This window comes from Astatotilapia calliptera, chromosome 3 (assembly GCF_964374335.1).
Source record: "Astatotilapia calliptera chromosome 3, fAstCal68.1, whole genome shotgun sequence".
Lineage (NCBI taxonomy): Eukaryota > Metazoa > Chordata > Actinopteri > Cichliformes > Cichlidae > Astatotilapia > Astatotilapia calliptera.
The window spans coordinates 43,384,481-43,406,138 of NC_137424.1; the positions used below are offsets into that span (position 1 = coordinate 43,384,481).

A 21,658-nucleotide genomic window follows, 5' to 3' on the forward strand; every position below is an offset into this window, starting at 1 on the left:
TATTTATTTTGTTTTATTTGTACTGTGAGAAGTTTGTAGTTCAGTAAAAATAAGTCCAAAGGCAGATTTTTTCAACATGACAACAAGGGCACATGTGAAATGTAAAAGTGAGGTCAGAGGTCAAACGTAACAGGATATTTTAAATCTTTATACAGTATTTTCTATATGTTGACAAGACACAACACCTTTGTAAGAATCATAGTTTCTATGTTATAAGGATTTCTTTTTAGTCATTAAGTTGACCTTGAAGACCTCGGTGGCTGTAGCCAAATGTTAATGGATAGTTAACATGACTGCAGCTCGTCAGTGAGGTAACCAGGCAGGTCTGCTGGGATCCTTTCTAGGAAAATAAGGTTTGTATGCTAACAGATTTTCCCCTTGTTTCAGTTTCTTCCTGCTTCAAGATTCGTTTTCATGCCATCATTCACCTCCAGTCAGACGCCTGCCACCTTGGATCATTACCCCCCTATTCACCACCACTGCTGCCCCCCTCGGAGCCTCTTCCTCACTTGCCTGCCTGCCCATCATTCAGCAGTTTCCACAGACCTCTGCCTTCATCCACTAAACCCAGCTAGTCTGGACTCCAAGTAAGGCATAGTTGCAGCCACTTTATGAACACTCTCTGTCTTGTCACATTCCCTCAGATTTCCTGCCCTAACTGCTCTCTCCTCTCCCACAGATCTGCCGCCCTCACACTGTTATGTCCGCTCCTCTGGCCTGTCTCTCTCACCTCAGTTAAGATGTTTTTGTAGGACTCACTCATTAAGTTTAGGTTCATTTATGTTTTGTTCTTGTTGACTGAGTCAAAGCTCACAATCTGTTGTGTTAAATTATTTATCCTTTGTTTGAGTAAACTTTGACTCATTACTTCCTCTGCTGTTTTCACCTGAGTCTCACACATGAGTCCTGAACCACAACAATATTAAACCTGACAATATAGAGATATTATATAATAGTTTTATAAAAGTTCTGACTAAATAGATCCAGGTGGCTTCAAAACATTAAGAAAGATAATATGATGTTATTTCTCAGTCATGAAACTCATTTACAGAAAGACACACTGTTTTGATCCTGCTCACCTTTAACTGACATCCAGCTCTGTGCTGACTCTCTTCCTGAGTACTGACACTTGTAGAAACCTTCATCAGACTTTGACACTGCAGAGATCTTCAGCTCCACTCGGGTATCATTTTGAATAAGTTTGTCATTGTGATAGAAAAACACATTGGAAAGTATTTTTTGTGTTCTCAAACTGCAGCTCAGACTAACAGAAGCTCCCTCAGTCACAGGATGAACAGGACTCACCAGGATAGGAACATCATCATCTGTGACACAATCACACACAATTGTTTCAGTCAGACCAGCTGGTGCACACTTTGAGAAAAAGCTGTGAGTCGTGTCTCATGATCTACATGCAGACCTGGTTTTCTGAGTGATTATGAGGACTGGAAATATAGTTGGGATGTTCCCTGCAGGAGTCAAATTACTGACGGTGACATTATTGAATGGTTAAAGGTAGAAATTGTAAATGTTTCTATGTTTGTGTTATTTTGCATGACGTGTTTCCCAAATTTCTCTGAATTGAGACATTAAAGGTTCATCTAATGTGACGACAGAGATGTTGAGCTTTGTTGAGTTTTATTCTGACAGAGAAAATAAAAAATACTGTTGGCAAATTATGACAAACTGGATTATGAAAGGATGAAGAGAAATTAGACCAACAACCAAGAATATTTTGATGCTTTGTTGTCTGAAATTGTCTGAAATTCTCATTTTTGTTTGTGTTGCCACATAGAATTACTTCACATAGAGCAAAGCTGAGACAAATGTTCATGTGACGTCTAAATCATTCAGATCCAAGAAGTAAATGTATAATAACATACTCTGTACAGTGATGTTGACTGCACTGCTGAACTCTCCTGATCCAGACTCACACCAGTACACTCCAGTATCTGACTTTGATGTGTTGATGTTACATGTGGATCCAGTCATTCTCCTACAGTCAGAGAGTCGGCCATCAGAGAACTTCCTCACTCTCCACTCAGTGAAGTTTCCCTCACAGGTCAGTGAGACAGAGTCAGAGGTGAAGTGTTGCACTCTGTCAGGACTCACTGTGAGAGACGCTGCTGAATGAACATCTGGAAACAACATGCAGTGAAGAGACAAAGCTCACAGATGTTAGGATTCAAAATATCACAGTGAAAATATTTGTTTGTTTGAAGCTTTTGTTTTGAAAATCAAATTTAATAGTTCAATATGATAAAGTGTTTGTTTGGTGAGACAACACTGAGTCTGACAACAAGCCCTGAATCACACAGACAGTCAAATCAATGGAAAACAAAGGAGCCGAATACTGACATGTTTAAGATGATCTAACCCACATGCTTTATCTGCTGGCAGCTCATGTAGAGCTTGTTACACGTCATGTGACATCATGAGCTTTGAGTCATCACTCTCAGCATCATCCACCTGATACAGATCACTCTGAACACACTTCAGTCATTTGCTGTAATGTTTCTGTCATAATTCTGTGATATTGTCTGTTTCACAGATTCCTTCTACAGTGAGATATTTTGCAGCAGCAGGACCAAAACTAAAAACCTTTGAAGTATATTTTAAATGAACAATAACAGCAGCTGTTATTTGTGACGTCTTCTTCTAGCGTCCATCTGTAGTCAGTGTTTCTCTTGTATTTGTCAGAGCTGTTAACCTGCCTGCTGACATCTTTGTTTCTTTATTAACTATATTTGACTTTTTATCTGAACACCTACCTGAGCACTAAACAAAGAGTCTTAACTGTGTAAATCCTGTCTGTGCACTAAGTAAAAATAATCAGTACAAACAGAAACATGAGTTTAAATATCAAAACATTTAAAATCTCATAGATGTCTTTTGTTTTTCATGTTATCACATTAAATAAAAACTGAAAAATAAGAAAAGGAAACGAAGAAATTCAGTTTGGTTTGATCACAGAGAGAAAGGAAAACATTCAGTTCAGTTCTTCTTTTGGGGAGTTTTAATATAAACGGAGATAAATGGTTGTCATGGAGATGAGATTTTAATGGTCTAAATCCTGGTGAATAAAAATGATGAGCTAACATGAACTTATTGAAAGGACAGAGAGAAACAAACTGACCTGCAGACCAGACAAACTTTGGTTGACTGTGATCAGTGTGATACTCTGGGTCTCCTCTTTCAGCTCTGCACACATATCCTGCTGTGTGTGTCTGTCCATGAATGATGTAGGAGTCCTGTGCAGTCCCACTGCCATCAGGTAGCAGCTCATAACTGTAGGATTTCTCTGATAGATCAGGAACAGCTTTATACCAGTAGAAGCTCCATCCTGCAGACGGATGTTCAACCTCACAGTTCAGAGTTACTGAGGCTCCAGGACTCAGCCATGATGGAGACACAGTGAGGACAGGACGGGGTTCATCTGTTCAACAAAGATTTTCTCTCAGTGAACATGTAGTACAGTCTCTGAACAGTGAGCTCAGTTTATACAAAGAATAATAATCTCAGTCTATGAACAGAAACACATTTTACAAAGTGTTCAAACAGCTTAAAGCAAACATGACTTACTGTCAGAAACTGTCAGTGTGACTGAATCACTCCACTCTGTTGTTTCATGCTGTGAACTTTTCATTCTGCCCTTACAGCGATAGTTTCCACTGTTGAATGATGAAGCAGAAATAATCCTGTATTCATTTTGATTTGGAGGTTTTATCATGCTGTTTGTTTCCCACTCATAATCCCACTCAGTGTCTCCTCCATGGATCTCACATCTGACAGTGATCGTCTCTCCTCTGTATATCTCAGACCAGTTTGGATACAGAGTCACAACAGGCCTGTTTGAGACTGTTAATGTTCAAGAAAGTACAATAAAAACGCATGAAAGACAAAAGGTTCAGTTACCATCAGATGTAGTGCTTTGTAGGAAGTTACATTTACACTCACCAGTTGTGTCAATCCTGACTGACTGACTCCACTCTGTGTAGTAAACTGGTTCTCCTCTTCCTCCTCTGCACCTGTAGCGTCCTCCCTCTGAGACACTGATTTGTTCATTTGTCAGAAGTTGATAAGATTTCTCATCTCTGTACCAGTAGTATTTCCATCCAGATGATGATGATGATGATGATGGGTTCACAGAGCAGGTCAGGGTCACACTGCCCCCTACTGGAACAGCTGTCCTATCAGCTCTCAGTTCAGCCTTTGGTTTGGCTGCAGTTCAGTTTAGAACAAGAACATAAAAGTAAAAATGACTGAATCAGAACAATTTAAAGATGGAAATATGTAAATGATCAAATATCACAAAACCATAGTTGAGATAAAACAAACTGTGCCACACAAAATATTCTGTATTTCTGTTTTGATCAAAACAGTGAATTTGTTTTATTTACTTTTGTGTATTTTAATTTATTACATACATTTCAAATAATTAATTTGAAGCATGACTGAGTTTATTGATCAATAATGAGGAAGTAACCCAGGTCAATATGATCTGATTGTATTTTGAACATGTGAGAATTGCTCCTAAATGAGTGTGAGCAGTTATCGTTTCATTGGTGTTGTTTTTTACTTTTGTTTTTGGTGTATTGGGATTTGGTGAGTCACAGTTGGTTTTCTTTGGTGTCAGTTAGCACGTTATGTCCTTGTGTTCTTTACTAAATCTGATGTTGAAGCCTCTGATAGCTAAGATGAGACCTAGTAAGGTTGTTTTATATTCTTTTGCTGTGGAAGCTGACATTTCCTGTCGCACAGATGTGTTTAGACCACACTAATACGCACAGTCAACTCTACCGCTGACATTACAGGGAGCAGTTTGGATGTGATTTCCAGCTGAGCTGTTAGGAATGCTGGAATAAGACTCCAGTGTTTGTGTTGCAAAACAGATCAGGTTTATCAGCCGAGAGCAGATCTCAGAACTGAAATCTGAGACTGTTGAACCTTGACGGTGATCCACACCTAGGAGATCTGAACTTCCACTGAAATCATCTGTTCCTGCTGGATCAACTCATATTCCAGAGATCAGGAAACTGACTCACACTTCTGAACTGTGACACGACTCCACCATAAGCTCTGTTACTGCGACACACAGAAGATTTAATCCAAGAACTGATTCCACACCAGACTGTGACTGTGAAAGGTTTCTCTGTAAATCTGTGGACAGCTGATTTTGTGCTTTCAGTGTTGTAATTCCATTCATTGTGTTGGTGTTGTACTGGTAACTCACTGTGTTACTGATTATAACTAACCAGCCACTCTGCAGGTCTAGTGAGTAAACTGAGCCGACTTATATTGATCAAAGTTTGCAGAGCAGCTGAAAGAAAGCTGGTTAACCCTGTAGGAGCTAACACAGGTTAACTTGTAGTTCACACAGGTAAGAGTTCAAACTAACCTGAACTAGACAGAAAGAGAGATTTTTACATATTGCTGTTTAATTTTATTTAAATATTTTATTCTGGTTTTCAGATGCATAAATTAATGTAAACTGGAAACTGATTGTATATTTCTGTGTCTTCTGTTTCCGACCTACTAGTTCAAAGTTCACCCTGGTCCTGGTATGTATTATTGGTTATTGGTTGTTATTTTATTTTAATTTTGTTTTATCTTTAGTGAAGTCTTGAGTTTTCCCATGTACCATGAATGCACCGCTGCACTGCTCATGTTAACTTTCTTTCACTGCAGCTCTCTGCATGCTGTAGGTAAATTTCTCTGTATATTGCACTGTGTTTAAAGGGTAAAAGAACCCCATGAAACATAGTTTTGAGCACTGATTTTGTTTTGCAGATGCACAAAACTGCTGTGGTGGGGTGGCTGTAGCTCAGGAGGGTTGGTGGTTCGATCCCTGGCTCCCCTAGTTTGCATGCCAAATATCCTTGGGCAAGATACTTATGGCGTATGAATGCGTATGATTGATAGTTAGAAAGCACTTAAAGTATAGATAGTAGTGCTTGTGTGAATGGGTGTGTTGTATAGAGCGCTTTGAGTACTCCAGGAGAGTAGAAAGAACCAGTCCATTTACCATGTGGAACTTGCAATCCTGTAACGTGTTGAGCTACAGAGTTCATGTATTGTGTGAGCAATACATTAACTCCGGTGAGTCTCTGATTGTGCAAATTAAATTTGATTCACAGTCCGGTTTCTAATTTATAAAATTTATAAAACTTTATAAAACAGCTTCTATGTGATTGTAGAAGCTGTTAACGATGTCTTCGATGTGTTAGCCCTGTAAAAAATATGCTAGTGTATCCACATGTGCTACCTTTGCAGGTGCAAGTGTTGCATTTTGAGGAGAATTTGATTTTGAGGAAAGAAAAGCTAAATTTGAGTGAACAAAATGAATTGCTGCGTGCAAAAATGTATTTCAGTGTTTGTTGTTATCCACACACACACCAATAGCAGCCCCTTTTGCTCTGTTTTTGCATTTGCGTTTGCTCGCAATGTGTTGCTTGCGCTTCTCATTTCTGCCCAGCGCGTTCAGCTCTTTCTGTTAGTGGTGGGCGGATCGATCCAAATATCGATAGTATCGATCCCAAGTCGGCATCGGTATCGGATCGATACTAGCCTGGTGAGATCGATTCTTTACTTTGAGTTCTGCTTGTTTGCTATGCTGTGCTTTCGGTAAAAACGAAACAACCAGGTCACCACTCCTGTGACAGCAGAGAGCACTTTGCTCCCTCTTCCCCCACTCTCATGTTTCGGTGTTGCACTGACACGTCATGTGACTTAGACACTTTGGGGGTTGTTAAGTTGTTTACATATTAATTATATTTTTTTGTTTTTGTTGTTGAGAATTTTAATTGTAATGTTTGTATTAGTTTATCAACAGTATTTGTTTTAATTTGTTTACTGGTTTGCCTGCACTTAAAATTAAAAAAAGAAAAAGATCGCCACCACGGCAGACCCGATGACATTTTCATGCTTTGCAGCATCATTTATTCTTACAATAATCACACAGTTGCTGTAACAGTACATTCAACGGCTGCAGCTCTCCCGCTGGCAGCCGGACACATCATAGGGTTGCCAACCGTCCCTTAAAAAACGGAATCGTCCTGTATTTCGAAACAAAAGTACACGTCCCGTATTGAGCTAATAAGGGACGCACTTTGTCCCGTAATACAGTGAGAATCAAAAGTAGTCTATAAATGTTAATGGAATTAACGCTTTGTTTGAAAACATAATTCCCAGCCCCTCTCCTGATTTGTGACCAATGAGCTGACAGCACACTTATGACAATTCGAGTATGACAATTCAGATTACCGCTCATCTCATTGGTCGAGGAAAGGTCGCTTACGGAGAAAATACCGGAAGACAACAGATGACCACAACAAGAAGCATGGCCAACAGGGAAACAAACGCCGACACTGCGGTGCAAGTCTCGGACGACAGTACACCTAAAGCTGGGCAGACACTGTGCGATTTTTTCAGTCACGTTATTCAGCTCCTGCTCAAACTGCACGATTGACTCGCAGGGGTTAGAAGTTCGTAGGTCACGATGCAGGGTCTCACACTATACCGCCCGATGCTCTGATGCGACTTGAGTTCTCACACTGTGCCTCCATAAAATGAAGGTTATAACAGAAAATCTGTCGCTCGCTCTCTCTGTCTTTCACTCACACAGACACACCACCATCAACTTTGCCAAATTGCTAATGAAAAACATTGATCAGGCAGCTGTGATTGAGCAGCAGTGTAAATCCAACTATTTTCACGGTTGTTGGGGTCGTGATAATTTTGTGATGCCACATCGAAAAGGCTCGGATGAGCTTTCCAAAGTTCTACAAGTTGTGCCTCCATCGCTTGTGTCCAGATCACACGCCGCACAGCCGAGCTGCTCCGTCTTTTTCACCGACGTTTACCTGTTTGCGCGTGAGCAGTGTGAGCGGCTCACGAGCGATTGATGATCGGGAGCTGGTCGTGAGGTGTTAATCGCTTCTCGTTACCCCACGTATACTACACGACGCACGATGAAGGCCAAAATCGGGCCGATCACCAAATCGGTCGCATGACTCAAAAATCGGCTCAAAATGGACCAAAGATCGCACAGTGTGAGCCCAGCATTAGAGCAGCAATGTTTGTTCCCCTCAGAGAAAGAAAAAAAGGCTGCGAAAGTACTGGGAGGACTGGGAAAAGGAAAACACCTGGCTGGAAAAGTGCACGATAACACCTATAAAGCGCACTGCACTGTGTGCCGGCGCACTTTTTCCATAGGCATGCTTCTAATGGTGCTCACATGAAGAACATGAGGGGCGTGAAAGCTTGGGGAACCCTTAACCATTTTTTTGTCCACCAGGCCACGGCTGAAGCAGATATGGTATGTAAACACTGGTTTGTTTTTTTAAACGCTCTGGTTAAGGTTAATATGGGCATGTGCAGTGAATATCAGCGCTATGTGGCCAGAAGTGTGATAATATAATTTATTTTGTGTAATAAACAACTGCAAGGATAGATGATTACAACAAATAGATCACTAATACATAAAAGTAATACATAGATTAATAATGATGACGAGTTAAGATGCCTAATCATGGGAACAAGCGGGTTTACAAACAGGAGCAGCTGATTAGCATTAGAAAAGCTGAAATAATACCTCAACTGAAGCCAATTGTACTAAATGCACTATATGTGCGCTGTTACAAGAATATTTTTCGTTCTATTGCTTTCTATTAATTTATATAATTTTAAGTTAAGCAGGACAGAGTTCTTTTAAAGAAAGATTTACTTATATTCTCAAAAGTTAAGCATGACAGGCTTCTGTTTAAGAAAGAGACCTGTTTTACTGTGTTAATGTTGTCATTTTGAGCTAAAAATAAATAGCCAAATGATCATTTGTTTCCCATATGGTCATATCACAAAGAATATGCATCTGCTTAAATCAAATTCAAGTCAAATGGTTAAAAAAATAATTTCACACACAAAAAAAAGAGCTACAAAATTCACCACACTGGGAAGGGTGAACTGGGTTGCCCGGCCCTGGCCACGAGGTGTCCTTTATTTATTTTTCAGGGAGTTGGCAACCCTAACACATCACCACCACCTAGGGTTGCCAACTCCCTGAAAAATAAATAAGTGTGGTGAACATTAAAATGTCCTGTCATGTGATCAACTTACATGATACAGTCAGTCTGATGATATCACTCCACTCTGTTAACAAATAGTCCCTTCTGCCCCGGCAGCTGTATTCTCCACTGTCAGACTCAGTAACTGTGATTCTGTAGGCACTGGATGTTGGAGGTGTGTTTAACTTGGCAGGAGTCCATTCATACGTCCACTGAGCTCTTTCACGTCCCTGAATCTCACATCTGACAGTGACTGTCTCACCGCTGTATATCTGAGTCCAGGATGGCTGCAGGGTCACAGTGGGCTTAGTGGGAACTGTTCACATAAGAATGATCCAGTTAGAAGAGAAACATAAAAACTCTGCTGTTTATAACATAAGAGTAGAGTCATTACAAAACAGCTGATTCACAGAGAAACAAGTTAAACATAACAAAAAGTCACAACATAAAAGTTTCAAACTGTAACACAATATTTTCAGTAAAATGTAAAAGGTAAAGTCTTTACTTTGCACAGTTTTTGTTCAGATTCCAAAAAGTTACAGATTATTTTTCATGAGTTGACAGCAGATTAAGAAGACTGGAAGAAATCATCATTTGAGAAACATTTTCTAAAAGTTGTGATGAGGTCATCATGTGAAACTGGTGCAGTTGCTGATTTGGGACACACTTGTCACACTTGTAGTTATTGTATAACAAACAGGTTCTTGTGGCTCTGACTGATTTTCCATGAACTGAACCACTGATCCACTAATGCATCTGTTCCACACTGGAGGTTCTTCTAGCTGTCGTATCATTAAAGATATTATGACACTCATGAACACCTTTATTTTTCATTAATTAAAATAAATTAATAAACAAATGCCATTAACAACAATTACAGGAAAGAATCTAAGTGGAACCTGTAATGTAGCAGAACAGTCTCTAATAAAATGTCACGGCCAGGGGATCAGCAGGCCGCTGACTAGTAGTGTTCTCTCTCTCTCGCTCTCTCGCCAGGGCGGAACTCATGGTGGGTTCACGCCCTCGGCCCACGCCCCCTCTGAAGAGGAAACACCTGGGCCTCATCAGCGCAGCCAGCATTTAAGCCAGGGAGTGGCTTCTACTCATCGCTGGATCGTTGTGTGTGACTCGTGTCAGTGCAGCCCGGCTCTGAGCAAGTTCTCTTTTGCTGCCCTGTGCAAAACGTCTAACGTGTGTTTCCTTCTGTACATAGATCCCCTGGACCCGACCCTCCATTCCCCGAGTGGATTCCCTTTTGTGTGAGTGTTTGGAGAGAGAGCCAGAAGAGGAGCAAGTGTCTTTTCCCTACCTGGATTTCCCCAGAGCCCTTTCCCTGTCACCGCTTTGTATATAGCACTATCCCCTGCACTGTTTGTATATACACCTGGTGGAACTGTAATAAATACTGACTGTGCCTCTGAGTCCTGCGTGTGAGTCCTCAAGCGAACCGTGACATAAAATGAGGTTATATTGTAGCCAAACCTGAAACGTCGAGGAATTAATGTAAAAATGCTAAAAACAAAGGAAGTAACTGATCTGCAGTGATAAACTCCACATGTGCAGCCATGAGGTCAAGATGGGAGTGACTGGGATTATTACATTTGGACTGAATTCTTTCATCAAACTAACAAAATATTTTCCAGATGTTTCACTGAGTGATTATTAAATATCTTTATAATGACACTAAAAGATATTTTAAACTACTTTTGATCCTAAACACAAAATAAACCTACAGTGCTGTTGAAATACAAAACGTTTGGTTGAGTTGATGAAACATTGTTCAGTACAAATTAAAATATTTGAAATATGTCCAACTTACCTATTACTTTCAATGAGGTGCTGTCACTCCACTCTGTCCAGGAAGAGCTTCTTGTGCCCCGACAGCTGTATCCTCCACCATCAGACTCAGTAACTCTGCTGATTGTATATACACTGGATGTTCCACGTATGTTTTTCTGGCCTCGTCTCCATTCATACGTCCACTGAGCTCTTTCCCCTCCATGAATCTCACATCTGACAGTGACTGAGGTATGTTTGTATATTTCTCCTCCATATATCTGAGTGTAGGATGACTGCAGGGTCACAGTGGGCTTAGGAGGAGCTGTTCAAAGAGAAAATATCCCATCATCAGACTTATAGAAAAATAAAACGATCATTGACGCTTTCCTGGTTTTATTGCTCTTGTTAGGGGTAATAACGTTTTTTTCACCCCAGTGACAATTTGACTGAAAATCAACAATAAAAAGGTAATAAAAAAAAAATCAGATTAAACCTTAAACCTAATTTGCTGATATTAAGAATCTACCAGCAAAGTGACGGAAACAACCAGGTGTGCACAAATCTGTGCGACTGAACATCAACACACAATATCATGTAAACAACTTCAGTCTCTCAGATTGTACATTGTAAAAAAGAAGTTTTATACTCAAACATCGCACTATTTACTTATTTCTACATCTTTACATTTGCATATTTATGAGCATATAATCCAGAGTTGTAATTGGGCTGTTATTCTTCTGAATAACCTGAGACCTTACTTTCCTGTCAGGTATAAAATCCCTAACATATTATACACAATATCAGTTTTACTTTAACTGTTTTTAACAAATGTAATTTTTACTTTTCTTTTTCACTGTTGTAAATATAAAAGTTCCTGCGCCGTCTCATAGTGTAAGGCCCTATTTTCACTTTTTATCATGCTGCTCTAACACAATTTGCTTTGTGGATCAATAAAGTATCTATCTATCAGTATTGACCTGTTTAATATGTGTCCTATGTTGTAAACTGGCTGTGCTGGATTATTCACTCACATTAGGAACACCATGTAGAAAGAATTTAACGACTGTTACGCCCCTCAAAACAGAAACGCAAAACAACACGGGAAAAGTGTGTAACGCACGCAAAAACCACACAGCTGCTGCTGAATTGACGAGGTTTATTTTTACAAAGCTGAAAAAAAGGAAAAGACTCGCAATAAACACAGCTGAGCCAGGAAGCTAAAAGCATCAGGCTCTCCAAGGCCAAAATAACAAACAAAACTCTCCCCCTTCCTAGAAACAAAACACAGGGTAAAACTTCCCTGATCAAGAAAAGGAAGATGCAATGCCTGACCTCCCTGGCTGTCCACAAAACAGGAGAAAACTGGGTTAAACAAAAGTGGGTTAAACCATTGCTGCTTCCACTCTGCTGAAAACTGGTGAAAAATCCACATGTGCAACAACTGAGCTGAATAAACTGGGATCATTACATTTGTGTTTCATTTTTTTAAATGAAATTTACTGAATATGTCTTTCAACTCCACATGCTTCTGTCACAGTCCTGGGTCTGTGAACCAGTGTTTTGATTTTGTATTACAGTGGTCTCTCCCTCGCTACAATGCAATTCACCTCGGTTTCCCTGGATCTTTTCCTGGCTGTTATGAGTAAATTATGAGCTTTGCCGGTGTCGCCCGAGAATACCCCGAGATTGCCACAACAGCACTAAAAACCCTGTTGCCATTTCCGACATCATAACTGTGTGAAGCGGAGTTTTCTGCAGTTACAGCTTCCAAAACAAAATTGCGGCGCAGACTGAGCAAAAGCAACACACTTCAGGTGTCACTGTCCCCCATTATGCCCAGGTGGGACCGGCTCGTTGCAGAGAAACAAGCACAGGGCTCTCACTGATTCAGCGTTATGGTGAATTATATATTTTCATGTACTTTATTTTTATCTTTTTGTAGTTTTGTCTCTTATTTTGAAAGAAATATTTACGTGTTACCATAGCGATCAGCGAGCATCAGGGAGAGAGGAGGAGGATCTTACTCTCAATGTAAAAGAAAGCCTGCGATAAAGGACCGCTGCTGTCCAGTACAGAATGCGTTCAGCTTGTCAAATTTACATAAATCTTCGATCTCTAGCAGTGTGACTCTGAAGTGCTGCACTGTATGTTTGTAAGTTTTCTCCCCAACAAACACAACACTGGCGACAAAACGTGTTGCACCGTCAAAGGCAACTGCGGGTGTGTTTGGTTTCATTCTTTAATTTTGGACTTATTTTTCTAGAAGGTTTGAACTTTGAGAGTTTAAACAAGAGAGAAAACTGTGAAAATGTTCGTGCCTGTCTGAGAAAAGTGAATAAGTGAGGGGTTTAACAGCCTTAAAACATCTATAATAATTGTAAAAAATAAAGTTGGCTACTTCGCAGATTTCACCTATCGTGGATTACTTTTAGAATTTAACTCCCGACATAAACGAGGGGATTTTCTGTATTTTCTTGTTCCCCAGTCAGTCGTGTCCAGGGTTGGGTATCGTCACTGATTTCTAGAAGTCGATTCGATTTGAATGTGGGAAATTTTGCCTCAGACAGTCAGAAATATTATAATTCTGATCACTTATCAGTACATATCCATATTTTTATATCTATAAAAACAAAGCTGACACTTGTGAGACTTTATCAAAGGTGTGAGCATCACAGCAGGTGCCTGCTCTCATTTACTGTTTTAGCTGGTTGGTGGCTGTTGAAATCTTGTGGTTTAACCTGAGATTCTGGCGTTTCGGGCAAAATACATTTATATTTAGAAAATCGATTCAGGTTTTTATTGAATCAATATCACGTTATTCAAGCTAGAATCGATTTTAATCGGAAAATAGATAATCAAAACCCACCCTAGTCGTGTCTTTTGTCTCTCTGGTCTCTGTGCTCCGTGTTCCCTATGTTCAGTGTCTCGTCCGTGTCTGTGTTATACTTGCTGTTTTACTTTGACGGTCTCTTGTCCTTTGTCACTGTTTCTAGCTTTGCTTCACCCTGGTCTCGACTGTTCTCCCCTCATGTGTCTCATTCCCTCGTTTCACTCAGTGTATTTCAGACCCGTGTTTCTCTCTGTCAGTGTCACGTCGTCCCCTCACCATGCTGCGTGTTTCCGTGCTCCCTGAGATCAGTGTCACTAGTTTACAGGTTTCCCAGTGTTTTTGTTTTTAGTTCCCAGTTTTTTGTTTTATTTTGTTTTTGCAAGTTTTTTTCTTTTCGTGAAAATTATACCGCTGCAATAAAGCAGCCTTTTAAGTTCATTGCTCTGATGATTGTTTTGCGTTTGTGTCCTACATCCTCCCTGCCACACAGCCGTATCATAACAGTTTCACTGTGAGTGATTGCTGTGGATTTTATGTAAAACTTTATGTTGCATCTTCAAAAAATAGAAATAAAATAACTGAGACTAACAATGAAGTATCGTTGACACTGGTTTACTGAACCTTCTTTTCAGTGCATGTACAGAACATGAGTATCCATTTTCTACTGCCTCCTACAGGACACACTCTTCTTCCACTTCCTTACAACATTAATGTAACACAGAACCACTACTGCCTCTCCTGGCATTACCATTGTAACGACACACTCATTCTTTTTCTTTCAGATGAATAACAGGAACTTAGGATGTAGGTATCTATGAATAATAACTATTATGCATACTCATATATTTATATAACCAACTAATTTCTTGTGATACCACACTTTAAAACTTGTTTTACGCTACTTTTGATACTAAAATGAGAAGAAAGCCTGCAGTTTTATTGAAAGACGTGATATTTTCTTGTTTTTGCATCAAACGTTGTGCAATAGAATTTTTTTTTTTTTTAAAAGGTGAAATATGCCCAACTTACATGACACAGTCAGTGTGATGATGTCACTCCACTGTGTTAACAAATACCCCAGAATTCCACAGTACTGATGAAATTATTTTGTTTTGTTTTTGAAATTAAAATGTGTGAAACGTGTCCAACTTACCTGTTACTTTCAATGTGGTGATGTCACTCCACTCTGTCCAGGAAAAGCTTCTTTTGCCCCGGCAGCTGTATTCTCCACTGTCAGACTCAGTAGCTCTGATGATTCTGTATTCACTGGATGTATGACCTATGTTTACTTGGCCTCGTCTCCATTCATACGTCCACTGAGCTCCTTCACCTCCCTGAATCTCACATCTGACAGTGACTGTCTCACCGCTGCATATCTGAGGCCAAGGTGGCTGCAGGGTCACAGTGGGCTTAGGAGGAGCTGTTCAAATAAACAGATATCATTAGCACACTGATAATTTGACTTGAAAATCAACAATAAAATGTTTTGTTTTTATTAAATAAATTAAACCAGGTAATTTACTGATCTTTATATTTGATTGTTTACTTATTTCTACATATTTGCATTTATTTATACATTTATGAACATGTAACCTATGAGCTGTAAGTTAGCTGTTGTTTGCAAACAATGCTGTTAAACCTCCAATATATCCAAATAATCACACAAAATTAAAAACAAAACCTGTTGTGTTGTTGCAATACAAAGAATTTTGTTGTGTTTTTGGATGAAACATTGTAATTAAAATGTGTGAAACGTGTCCAACTTACATAATACTCTGAATGCGATGATGTCACTCCACTCTGTCCAGGAAAAGCTTCTTCTACCCCGGCAGCTGTATTCTCCACTGTCAGACTCAGTAGCTCTGATGATTCTGTATTCACTGGATGCTGAACCTATGTTTACTTGGCCTCGTCTCCATTCATACGTCCACTGAGCTCCTTCACCTCCATGAATCTCACATCTGACAGTGACTGTCTCACCGCTGTATATCTGAGTCCAGGATGGCTGCAGGGTCACAGTGGGCTTAGTGGGAACTGTTCACATAAGAATGATCCAGTTAGAAGAGAAACATGAAAACTCTGCTCTTTATAACGTAAGAGTAGAGTGAATGCAAAGCAAATGATTCACAGACAGTTTGAAGTCTGAAAATCAAAACAAAGTCACAATAAAACAATTTATAGCTTTCACACTGTAACACAACATTTTAATATAAAATGTATTAGAATTTACTTTGTAAAGTTATATTTTATTTATACTCCAAAACTCACAGATTTTTCTGCTTTACATTTACTTTGAGGTTAAAATCAGCGTGAAGCTGGGAGCCAGTATGAAAAATGGGAGTGCTGGGATCCTATGTGATGTGTTTGAGCTCAAAGCCTGGCAGCTTAAATCTGTTTGGTCTGCAGTCATTCAGCTGATTGTTTGCTTAGACTGTTGCAGTAATCTAGGCAGGGGCACCGTAAGAGGAAGAAAAGTGATAAAAATTATTAACCTATCACCACAAAATATTGTTTGCTTCACACTGTACTTTTAAATGTTTATGTTTCATAGTGTTAGTTTTGTTTTTTTCAACAAAGAAGAGGCTAGAGCAGCACCTCTGCAGGACAAAGAGACTGTAGGATGGGTCTGTTAGAAGTAAGGTCTGTTTTTCAAAAAAGAAAAGTGAGACAGGTGGAAATTAAACTCAGAGGAAGTCTGCATGAAAAGCTTTCCTACTATTAGTCAACTTACTTCACTTCTAACAGAAAACAATGTGTTTGTGTGTTTTTTAGTCAACATGCAGTTAGTTGGTGCAGTCAGACCCTTTGTACATATATATGCTAAATCACTTATCTGCTAACCTTCTGGCAAGACAAACAGATCAAACCTCTGGCTCAGGCTTAGCTGTCCCACTGCCTCTGCCCACACCCACACTCCTCAAATTGAACCAGCCCACTGATATCTGAAGGAGGAGCTGAGTCTTTTATGTCAAATGTGTCCAGTTGAGGGAGGCTCCTTGGGAATTGCATTTTTTTTCTGCACACTATTTATTTGGTAATCAAAGAGTAATTTGAAGGGCAAACTGTGCCAAAAGTTCAGGCAAAACAATCACAAAGGCCCAGTCTTAGTCTTAGCCTGTGTTTTAGTCTGCTTCTAGGAACAAATAGAAGCAACTTTTCAGCTGACCTTAGAGTTCTGTTTGGAGTTTGTTTATTTAAAAGATCAGAGAGCTACGAGGGAGTGAATCCATTCAGAGACTTAAAAACAAACAATTAAATAATAATTATAGCCTGACTGCAACCAAAATAAAGCATATTACACAAGAATGGATGAAATAAATGCATGAATTACTTTCTTAAAGTGAGCAGATGACATAACGAACATCATTTTTGCAAATGCCCGAACCCTTTTACAACACAATTTATTTATTTCTCAAATGAGAAACTGTCATCAAAGATCACCTGCAGATTTTTTTCAAAGAGAGTTCTGAACTTTTTCAGAGGAACAAGGTTACACGAGCAAAACGAGGGTCTGAAGGTTCAAATAATACAATTTTTTTGATCGTTTACATTCAAAAAAATGAATTGCCAACCATGATTTTATGTTATCACAGCAGTCTAGCAAAACTTTTAAATAGACTGTAAAACTCATGTCATCTGTTGGAAGGGTGTTTTATAGGAGTTTGATGGGCAGCAAACATTAAAATCCCCAAGAGTTAGAATGCTGTCAAATCTTTATATGATTCCAAAGAAAAGGGTGGAAATAAAATCCTTGTTTAACTTGAGGGGGTGATAAACAAGCACAGGAGGAGACAGATCCACCATAAATAATTATAGTTCAGAGCTGCCATAAATATCAGCAGTGAGGTGTTGGCATATAAAAGGGTTCAAATAGATGCAAGACCTCTGCTGTGACCAGGTTCCTGCAGGAAGCTGCCTGTGACTGTTGCAGGTGGTGAGAGCTTTCAGTCAGCTGAAAGAATTAAAACCTTTTTGAGTTCCACCAGGTCTCAGCACAGAGACACATTTTAATTTGTTTTACTTTGTTTAAAAATGTATATCCAAAGAATTACTTATGTTATAACTGCCACTATTTAATAGCATAATTACAAACAGTAATTTAAGAAGTAAGAAATGTCTTCTACACTATTTTATAGAGAAGAAATTCAACATTAAAAATATAAAAATATTATAACATATAACAATATAACAAAACCTTTTTCATACTTCAGATGTTTAACTTTGAGTCTTTACTGTTAATTTTTATCAAAGCCATTTTTGCTTCTTTTGATAATAAACAACAAATAAACAAAAAAGCCTTCGGTGTGTTACAATATAAATTAAAAAAACAGTGTGAGTGAAATATCTCCAACTTACGTTTTACATTCAGTGTGATGACATCACTCCACTCTGTCCAGGAGGAGCCTCTTGTGCCCCGACAGCTGTATCCTCCACCATCAGACTCACTAACACTGCTGATTGTGTATTCATTGGATGTTGGAGGTGTGTTTAACTTGGCTGGACTCCATTCATACGTCCACTGAGCTCCTTCACCTCCCTGAATCTCACATCTGACAGTGACTGTCTCACCGCTGTATATCACACCTCTGTATATCTGAGTCCAGGATGGCTGCAGTGTCACAGTGGGCTTAGGCAGAGCTGTTCAAACAAAAATATATCATTAGCACACTGATAATTGGACTTGAAAATCAAAAAGTTCTTTCTTTTAAATAAATAAATTAAATCAGGTAATTAACGGATCTTTATATTCAACAGTTTACTTATTTTGACATCTTTACATTTCCATATTTATACATTTATGAACATATAATCAATGAGTCATCAGTTAGCTGTTGTTTCCTAACAATGTTGTTAAACCTCCAGTGATGGATTCAAAGCTGGAGGCTGCTCTGCTCTCATAAACTGTTCATAAAATGTGAAATAGAAAGTTTTTATGTGGCACCAAAGTCAAAACTGGCAAAGAAAAACTAAGAGTAAAGGTTCAGTAACCAGGAAAGGAGCACAAACTGTTTTTTAAATCACTCTAAAAATACAAAACAGCACCATGAACTCCTCTGTGTCTGTAAGTGATCTGAAGACTGAACAAAGGTGAAACAATGTACTGAGCCTAATAATTAATAATTTGACAGATTTAGTGGTTTAAGTACTGGTGATTAGTGAATATTGAGTTCCATTACAATTTGGAGAAGACCTTTTTCAACTCTCAAATTTTTTTAAACTCATCAGTTTCCTGAATAATGACTGAATCGCTTTTAGTTGTGACTAAATTCGTGTTTCTTCTCCTTCCTCTGCAGGTGTAGATGCCTCCATCAGAGACAGAGATTGCACTCTTAGAGCTAAAAGAGATGATCTCATTTTCAGATGAGGTTTTTCTGAACAGAGTAATTCACCTCACAGGTCAGTGTCACACTGCCCCCTGCTGGTGTGGTTGTGCTGTCTGCTGTCAGAGTGGCCTTGACTTTAAGTTCTGTAAGTTAGACAAATATGAGTCTATTATTGTGGTCCTTTTAGTGGAAGAAGGAGAAACCCACCACATCTGCCACACAGATGTTCCAGCTGCAGTTTTATTTCCTACTGCAACTGAGACACAAATACAAGGTGAAGAGCAGGTGAGCCTGGCTGAGTAATACGCCACCTGGTGGTTTGTTCTGAGTGTGACAGAAAGCCTGAGCCTGTGAGCCTGAGCTCAGGGTTAATGAACTCTCGATTACAGAAAACCTTCTACACTCATCTGTGGATCTGTCACAGCAGAAGTGCAGCAAAGGTCACAAGTAATAAAACAGACAACAAAGAGAGCAGGTGAGCTGAAACTTGACCAACTTGACCTTCTTGTGGGTCTGTGAAGTTTGTTACATTACTACTGTAAGCTAACTGTTAGTGCTTTGTTTTGCCTGTTAGCATAAAACATGTCAGCATGTAGTATTTGTATTTACGTCACTTGACAGGCTTTGTCCATTTATTGTTAATGTTGTGATCTTGCATTAAATAAAATGGTAAATGGCCTGTATTTATATAGCGCTTTACTAGTCCCTAAGGACCCCAAAGCGCTTTACATATCCAGTCATCCACCCATTCACACACACATTCACACACTGGTGATGGCAAGCTACATTGTAGCCACAGCCACCCTGGGGCGCACTGACAGAGGCGAGGCTGCCAGACACTGGCGCCACCAGGCCCTCTGACCACCACCAGTAGGCAACGGGTGAAGTGTCTTGCCCAAGGACACAACGACCAAGGCTGTCCAAGCCGGGGCTCGAACCGGCAACCTTCCGATTACAAGGCGAACTCCCAACTCTTGAGCCACAATCGCCCCCCATTGGTCATGTGACATGTGTGCATCTACACTGAGATTAAATGTACCTGCTCTGCTTTGTTGTTACAGTTTTACAGACTGAAAGTGGTACAAATGGTACATCAGTAAAAGCTCTGAAGAACGCCACAGTCTCCACATGGAGCGCTTACTGAAGCCATTTATGTTTAACTGCACAGGCTGAATAGAAGCATTGAGTCTGTGCAGAAGATAACATGTAAACACAGGGAGGATATTATTGAGCACATTATAGGAGATAACAGCTACATATATGAACAGGAAGAAAAAGATCATTTCTTACCTTCAGCATTTCCACAGATGACAGTACTGAGCACTAAAATAATGAATAAAACCTCATCAGACATTATACAACTGATAAGATCAAAAACAATATAAAGTAAGACTTTCTAAAGATACATTTCCAGATGAACAGTAATCACCAAATTTCTGTGCTTCTGTTTGTCAAACAGGCTCAAACATAATAACTCAAACTGTTGTAACACAGTGTGCAACTATAAGTGATGCAAAAAGCAGCAGTGTATCAAACATTTAAACACTTAAAGAATCACAAGTCTGCTTTGTTCCAGCTCTCAGGTAAACAGGTTAAAGCAGTGACTCACTGTAATTCTCACAGATCAGAAACATTTTCTTTAATCGCTGCCATTCAAACAATGTCAGACGTGTACTTACAGAAAAAGCCCATCATGCAGAGCAAAGAGTGCCCCATCGTCACATCCAGCCTGCTGCACTCTGATCCTCAGATAATCAAACAGTTTTAGTTTGCAGATAAAGAGAAGTTGTGTTTAATATAGATACAACAAGAGTTTTTCTACAGGCTCTTATTCTGATTGGTCTCTCTGTGCTTCCTGCCCTTTGACACGAAACTTAAACAGCTCCTGTAGCAGTTGGTTGATATGTTTATATTTCCTGTCCACTGCAAACATAGAAGCTTGTTTCTTGTGTTGTGTTGTTTCCTTTTTCTATAATATACAAAGCTGTTGTGTTGCTTCATGTAAGTATGTTTTGCCCTTTTGGGGGATTTTTTGGCTGCAATATCCACTAATATTTGTCTCCTGGCAGGTTTCTGCAGACTGGGAGTCACTGAGAGTGAATATACCAAAACAGCTTTTCTACTTTGGTGCCTGTATTTTCACTAAAGCCTTTAAAGTATATATATATATATATATATATATATATATATATATATATATATATATCGAAGAATCCATAGGTCCGTCATCCTATTCATGTAGCCCCTTCCGCCGAGACTGCAAGACCAGACTGACCAACCTGTGCACTGCCTGGATTGATTACAAGAAGGCCTATGACTCAATGCCCCACAGCTGGATACTGGAATGCCTAGAATTGTACAAGATCAATGGGACCCTAAGAGCCTTCATCAGGAACTCAATGGGGATGTGGCGTACAACACTAGAGGCCAACTCCAAGCCCATAGCACAAGTCACCATCAAGTGCGGGATCTACCAAGGAGATGCTCTGTCCCCACTGCTGTTCTGCATAGGCCTGAACCCCCTCAGTGAGATCATTAACAAGACTGGCTACGGATACCGACTACGGAACGGAGCAGTTGTCAGCCACCTCCTGTACATGGATGACATCAAGCTGTATGCCAAGAGTGAACGAGACATCGATTCACTGATCCACACTACCAGG

The 21,658-nt window shown here is 39.5% G+C and overlaps 1 protein-coding gene across 1 annotated transcript; it reads right to left on the reverse strand.

Moving 5' to 3' along the window:
• Positions 1-232: 232 nt before the first annotated feature.
• Positions 233-20,422, reverse strand: LOC145426220 (basement membrane-specific heparan sulfate proteoglycan core protein-like). The gene is made up of 11 exons (XM_080299797.1): positions 20,286-20,422; positions 18,028-18,309; positions 15,439-15,705; positions 14,825-15,091; positions 10,882-11,163; positions 9,115-9,378; positions 3,958-4,221; positions 3,583-3,858; positions 3,137-3,436; positions 1,840-2,138; positions 233-1,374 (listed from the first exon to the last, which is right to left on the reverse strand). The coding sequence occupies exons 1-11, from the start codon at positions 20,347-20,349 to the stop codon at positions 1,042-1,044; spliced, it is 2,898 nt and encodes a 965-aa protein (XP_080155923.1). The 5' UTR covers positions 20,350-20,422; the 3' UTR covers positions 233-1,041.
• Positions 20,423-21,658: the final 1,236 nt, after the last annotated feature.